Here is a 7,435-nt window from a genome sequence, read left to right on the forward strand (position 1 = left end):
ATCAATTTTCGCACCGGGGCCCCATAGGTCATGTGTACGCCACTGGGCAGGAGCACTGCTCATAACCTCCTATTGTTTTGGGGTAGGTTGCAGAAATGTTGGCCAGGGTTCCAACACTTTGCAGGCTTCCTCAAACTCCGGCCCTCCAGATGTTGCTGAACTACAACTCCCATGATTCTCAGCCTAGCTATTTCATTCATAGAATCGTGGGAGTTGTAGTTCAGCAACATCTGGAGGGCCGGAGTTTGGGGAAGCTTGCTAGAGTGTAACCAGTATTTGTTTGTGAGTTCTTCAATCACTCTCATTGCTTCGATTCTTTGTAACCATTCTCTAATGGTTGGAGAAAACTTTTCTTTTTCTATGATTTAATTTAAAGTCAATTTGTGCTAAAATACATGATGGGTTGTTTAGTCTAATCTAATAAAACTTAGATTAACAATATACCATATTACAATTTTCAGTGCATTGTGAAACGGCCCTTGTTTCGATATCTGACTGGGATCGCTAGGTGTCTTAGTATTTCCTTCCTAGCACAATCTCATTTGTTTTCTATCAACAGAATTTTTTTTTATTTATTTTTTTAGTCAGCATGAATCAGCATTATCTGGCTGCATGACATGCAGTTTGCTGGTTCTCCACTAGAGGACCTAGTGTGTAAATTGAAATTTGTATGGCATCCAGTGAAAACCACAATGAAAAACCTAGCTTACATTTTTACCTTTTTTTTATTTTGCTATATTCCTTTTTTAAGATTTTATGTAGTAGTTTATCTATCTTGCTTGCTATGGGCATAATTAATTACAGTATGTTTTGTAAAAGATGAACCAAAACAGCTTATTATTTATTATTATTACTACTACGATTAATGTTAGCTGTTAGCCCTCCTATTGGAAGTAGTTAAGCTGATATTAAAAAATATGACTGTCCACTGGGCACCACTCCCTGCCTCCATGTCTTCCATCACCATACTTGCAATCGGCAGGGGGGGAGGATGGCACCAGACACCATAATCACTACATCACACTAGTTAATGGTGCATTGCGTGTTCCTTTAAATTTTGGCTATTGGGAAATTTGAGCACAGGACTAATTTCTGTGTTTTTTTCATTGTACAGACAAATGATAGTGGAGCTGCACAAACAATGTTTGCTGCATATGGGGTTAATTTGTTTGGATGACTACTTCTGTCTCATTAGAGATTGTGCCTTTTAACATAAAGCAGCAAGGTTAATTATTAGAGTAGCACTCAAAGTCTTGCCTTGAAGTTGGCAAGTGAGCTTACACTTTTATGACCACTTCAGTGGTAAAAAAAAAAAAAACCTCTGTTCTTTAGAAGGGTACTGTACGCACCATAGCCACTTCAATAAATGTTTCTTTTTAATTTGAAAATTAGTTCATGTGATGCTCCTTATATTTATTCACTTTTTGTGAAAACTATGATGAAAATATGTAAGAACACAACAATAACAATAATGAAAGTCTAAAGGTGTTGTTGATGGTGTGTGTTGTCAGAGGATTGTCGTGTGCACAAGGTATAGTTTAATTTGGATTAAAATACTTTTTCATCCAATGAGGAATTTGATAGAACTGGATAGACCAGAGGACGCAGATATGAATAAAAAAATGGAACAAATTCAGACCATGATAAGTTTACTTTAAATATAGCGGGTGTAAAAATGATAGAAAGGACCACAAATATTATTTTAGAATTCAGGCAAAGGGTTGGTTAAACAGCTGTTGAGAAAATCAGATCCTTGTTTTGAACACATTATATGTAGTTTTTTTTTAGGTTTTTCTGACTCATGTTTTACGTGGTAACTTAAACTTAAAACGTTTCGGCACCTCCTGGTTGCCTTAAAGGCAACCTTAAAGGCAACCAGGAGGTGCCGAAACGTTGGGGGGTTACTTTTTGTGTCCTGTTTCTGCCCTGTTAGGCTTGTGAAAACTTTTGGTAATTATCATTGATTTTTTTAAATTTATTTTTTGTGCCTAATTTTGTCACTTTAATTATAATTGTTTGCTTTTGCCTGTATCTGATATTGGCTTATTAACCCCTTAAGGACACATGACGTGTGTGACACGTCATGATTCCCTTTTATTCCAGAAGTTTGGTCCTTAAGGGGTTAAACCAGGTTAAGTGACTATTGTGGCTTTTTTTGGTGTGCATTCTCTTTCTTGTTAGATTACTATTTATATGGGTATTTGAGGGAATACCAGTGAGGATTAGCACCCAGATGGTTATGATTTTTGTTAATTAATCTCTCCATACTTTGTTTATTGTATTATAAAATATATTATACCATAAGGCATTGACATCGTTTTTATATTACCTTGTTGACATTTTCTGCTCATCCTTCGCCAGTTTTCCATTGTTTAACCAGTGATCCAGGCTTTACCATTAATTACCAAGCAGTAAATTCTGAATCGTTTTCTAGACTATCATAGTTATTAATTAAAGTAAGAATCAATGTTACTGCATAATGTTACCCCCCCTAGTTTGGCTTTTTTGACTTTGAAATTCACTTTAATTTCACACATCAGTGAATAGCCCTGGAGATGTTTCAGGGTGCAGAAAGTCTTGGACTGACACAGTATACAAAATGATTGTTCAAACCAGAATCACCGTTTTACGTATTCTTTATTTCCATACAAAATGTAATACAGAAAAAAAACGACACATTCATCCGTAAATGGACTGCAGCTCCCATAAACCATTGTCAAATACACAGGTTGTGGTTGATAGAGCTTGACGAATCCCTCTTGAGAAAAGCTATTGGTTGAAACAGGATTCCAGGATCGAGGACTTAGTGGCCACCTGTCATAACCCAAGCTATTTATGCTCATTAGATTAAGCAAATGTTTAGATTAGGAGAAAAAAACTATTTTAAAATGTTTTTTTACTTCCAGCTGTCAGTAATGCCTCGGCAAAAAAATTCTTCCCACAGGAGATCCCTCTGCTCTAAACCCATAATAACCGGTGCTACAATGTATCACTCGATTCTGATGCGGGCAAGCTGGCAACAAAGCCAGCGTGCCAACATCATTGAGGAGATTTTCCCTGTAGGGGATTCGAACCAAGCAGACCCCAGACGGAGCACTTTCGGGTAAGTTAATTTTTCCATAACAGGTTCACTTTAATTGCAGAATTAATACACAAGTAGTACATTTTTTGTCACCATTTCCTCAGTGCTTTATCTACGTTATGTTACTATGCTTTATTTATTGCATTGATGATGGATGTTTGACACATTTTCTTTCCCTCTATGATTGTTGTGCCATTTGTGTATCTATTTGCATTATAATTGGCTTTATATATTTATAACTTTTAGGTGTGCTTTATATGATTGTTGTTTAGATGTGACTGGATGGGTCATGGGCATTGGATGCACCCCTCTCTATAAATGTAAGGTCAGAACATTTGAAGTTTTATGGGAATGGTAATCAATTAACAGTTTTAATTCTATATCTGCGCCTACACTATCCAGTTGGAAGTTACTGGATCTGGTTACCACTTCACCACCTTCTTTTCGCTAACCAGCTCCCCGTGAGGCTCCGTTGCATCAGACGGCAGAAGAGCCAGATAAACGGGGGTCTCGGCACCTTCATCTGGGGACTTTGTAGCATTTGGACCCGCCATATCGGTCCTCACCCACCCCGGACAACACGCATTAAGTAGGATTCCATCCCCTTTCCTCGCTGCGGCTATCTCTCTTGCTTGGATCTTGGAGAGCACAGTCACTCCTATTTTAGATGTTCCGTAAGCAGTGTTTGGCCAGCCTTCTTTTTGATGTACATCTTGCTTGGCATCTTCTACAAACTTTTCCATAAGTTTGACCAGTTCCTCCTCTGTGATCGACTCACTACGAAAGACCTTCTGTAACTCTGGGCTGCAACGTCCCAAAGAACTGGAGCTAACCATGCTGGACACATTGACCACTCTCCCTAAGGGAATAGAAACATCAACTATTACTTGGGGTCTTTCAGTTTTCTGCAAATGACACCTTTAAATTAAACACTCAAAATCCCCTATAACTTGTGTTAAAATCTTTTCATATATATCAAATATTTTACAATTTACAACATAATCAAATTCAGTCCTGGCACAGTCATGGCCTTATTGCTTGCCGACATACGACTTTCAGAGTGTCTGAGAAAGGAGGAGGTATTTATCTCGCACACCAACCTGATTGGCTAAGATACAGAAAAACGGACATGTACGTGAGCAGTCAATAGGCTCTCAGGTGTACTTTACAGGCAGCAAATGACATGCATACATTTCCTGCAGCAGTTACATTGCTAAATTCATCAAAATAATGATAAAATAAAGTCACCATAATAATAACTGGAACTTCACTTCAATAATATTCTCACCGTGTGGTTTAATTAGTGGCAGAAGCTCTTTGCATATATCCCTGGTGCCATAGAAGTTGGTTTTCATCGTAACCTCAGCCTGGATACCAAACGGGGTTGTGTCAGCACCTGGCAACAAGACAAACAGAATGTGTTATATTTAAGTGACTCTGTTACTTACGTTATTTTTATATAGATAGAATTTGAATTGAAAAATAGCATACTGTGTTGTAATCTCAAAACTCAAATGCGCACACAAAAAAACCCCAAAGCAAATATTTTATTTTTTATTAACTTGACGGAACGCTCCAAACATTAAAATCACTACAGTGCGCTGTAGCGGTTACAATGCCAAGAGTGCACTCCCTCCATCCATTGTAAAAAGACAAATGATATTAAAAACAACAGCCAGAAAGTTAACTCAGCAGAGACAGAATCTCCTGCTCCGGAGATTCTGTCGGTTCTCTTAAAGGAACACTATAGGGTCAGGAACACAAATGTATTCCTTACCCTATAGTGTTTAAACCAGCCCTCTGTCCCCCCTTACCATCCTAAATATAGCAAAATCTTACTTTTATTCCAATCTGGCACCTGCCAAAGTAAGAATTCAAAAATAGTTTAACTATTTACATTGGTGGGCAGGGTTTTCCTGGCACCACAACCACTACAGCGGGCTGTAATATTTTGGTGCTTGAAGTGTTCCTTTAAATTATTCCATAGCACTCAGCCGTATGTTGGCAACAAACTACAATTATGTAAAATAGAATACAAGTAGTTACCTGACTAGAATATCCTGTATAGATGAACAAGAATAACCCTGTATGCTGTATTATGTGCTAAAAGGCAGAGTGTACGCTGGTGTGTCCGTTCCCAATCAAGTCCTCAAGTGACACCAGGATCCTGGCATTTACCAGTTCTGTTCACATGGTGATATTGGCAAATCCTAGACTACTGGAATCTTGAGGACTGGGTGCTAATCACACGTCTTATACATGTGAACAACAACAAGCAATCTGCCGTCATGCATAACACATACAGCCCTGCGGTTATTCAATAAACATTGATCTGCTACAAATTAATAATATCTCGATATCCAAAGCTGCGGAAAAAACAAACCAACTAAGCTATGACTGCAGCAAAGAAGGAGGTTTTATCTTCAGATGATCGATTTTATACTTCGTTTTGACAATCAGATGTTAATTCCTTACAATTTCTATAAAGGCAAGGCTATTCACTAAAAGTGAGAATTCAAAGCAAATTTCAAATTTAAGGTGAAAATAGCCAAATTGGAACAATTCTCGAAGTCTATCATTTCAGTTTAGCTACTCTGGCCTTCAGTGTAAAATTCACTTAAACTCTCGCTTTAGTAAGTAGTGCTGGCTAACTCACTAGTGATGGACATTTTTTACACGGTCTCTCTCAGTGTTGTCACATTGTTACGGTATTTGGGGTGTCTCTTTAATTAATACCTGGGTTGAAACATATAAATATTTTCTTTGTTTTTGGAATTCAGAATTTTCTCTCTGGATCATCACCACTTCCTAGTCTCCTTTAAAAAAACAAAAAACATTCTGTGCAGCCCAAACCAAATAAAGGACCAAACTTTGCTCTAAATGAAAAAGGGGCAATATTTGGATTAATGTTTGATATTGCCACACAGGTACTGCGTGCACTTTTGTCACCAAAAGGTGTATTCCTTGCATATAACAATCATTAAATATATCTCAGCAGTTATTCCTGTAAATTATGTTCAATGTTTCTCAATAATGGGCCCTTCTGGGGCAAAGTACTAAATGTGGAGCAAAGATCACGCTGTTTCCATAGTGACTGCCCACAGATAACAAATAAAAAACAGAATAGCCCAGCCTCGCCTAACCTGTTCTGTACATTATCACTATACAATAATACCATTATTAACCAGCATTAACCATTTGAGAACTGAACTTGCTTCTGTTCCCAGCAGAGTAGTTTCTTTACTAGCTGACGGCAGTGTGTGCACAGTACATTCATTCCTGTCACCCCAGGGGCAGTCAGGGCAGCCATACCCACCTTTAAAAGCAATGCCAGCGTTGTTGATGAGTACATCAATGCCCCCATACTTGTCCTTTAGGAAATCCCTGAGAGCCTGGATGCTGGGCAGGTCAGTGATGTCCAACTGGTGGAAGTGGGGGGACAATCCTTCCTTCTCCAGGGCCTTGACAGCTTCCTCCCCCAGTTTGGGGTTCCTGGCTGTGAGATAAACATCCCCCCTGAACTGCTTGCATAAGGCTTTGACTACAGCCAGCCCAACCCCCTTATTGCCCCCTGTGACTACTGCAACCTTTATACTGGCCATAATGTAATCCTGAGCTGCTGCTACAAACAAGGAACAGGAGCTGAGTGATACTGTACTTGGCAGAACCGATAACAGGCTTGGTTTGTAGATCCCACCCCACAAGGCTGGGCTGAGATATAAAACCACCCTGAATGGGAGGCAGAAACAGCACAGACTACTCCCCTCTTCCTGTTGCAATGTATGAATACTTCTTATCAAACAGTGCCACCTGCAGTTTAACCCATAAGGATCAAAGATCATTTATGATTGTGACCCAGGATTTTTGGGCACTTTTGACATACATTTATTGTACTAAAATCCCCCTCCTTTTTTTAAAAAGGACAATATAGTCACCAGAATCGCTACAGCTTAATGTAATGGTTCTGGTGTCTATAGCATGCCACTGCATCCTCAGCACTGTAAACACTACCTTTTCAGAGAAAAGACAGTGTTTACATTTCTGGGTAGGTATGCCCAGAGCCCATGTATGGGTTCTGATGGTGCCAAAGCCCCAAGTGTCATTTTGAAAGTGGTGGCATTTTGCTTCCCCTGTACAAGTTAAGCAGTCTGGTGCAAGCGTTTATCTGCTTATTTGCTAACCACAGAGGCAGCTGTCTGCCTAACTAAGGCTTGAATGTACGTAGTGGGCAATCGCGATGCAGCATAATGCATAAACCAACCCAAATCATCCCCCTTCCAAAATAATGACAGACAACGTAGTATGGGTGAAACAGGCCAGAGCATTTATTATAACATATGACAAATACTGTAT

The 7,435-nt window shown here is 39.0% G+C and overlaps 1 protein-coding gene across 1 annotated transcript; it reads right to left on the bottom strand.

Annotated features, from left to right (window-relative positions):
* Positions 1-2,618: 2,618 nt before the first annotated feature.
* On the bottom strand, positions 2,619-6,772 carry LOC134602476 (carbonyl reductase [NADPH] 1-like). The gene is made up of 3 exons (XM_063447400.1): positions 6,399-6,772; positions 4,371-4,478; positions 2,619-3,941 (listed from the first exon to the last, which is right to left on the bottom strand). The coding sequence occupies exons 1-3, from the start codon at positions 6,682-6,684 to the stop codon at positions 3,505-3,507; spliced, it is 831 nt and encodes a 276-aa protein (XP_063303470.1). The 5' UTR covers positions 6,685-6,772; the 3' UTR covers positions 2,619-3,504.
* Positions 6,773-7,435: the final 663 nt, after the last annotated feature.

This window comes from Pelobates fuscus, chromosome 1 (genome assembly GCF_036172605.1).
Source record: "Pelobates fuscus isolate aPelFus1 chromosome 1, aPelFus1.pri, whole genome shotgun sequence".
NCBI classification, from domain to species: Eukaryota; Metazoa; Chordata; class Amphibia; order Anura; family Pelobatidae; genus Pelobates; species Pelobates fuscus.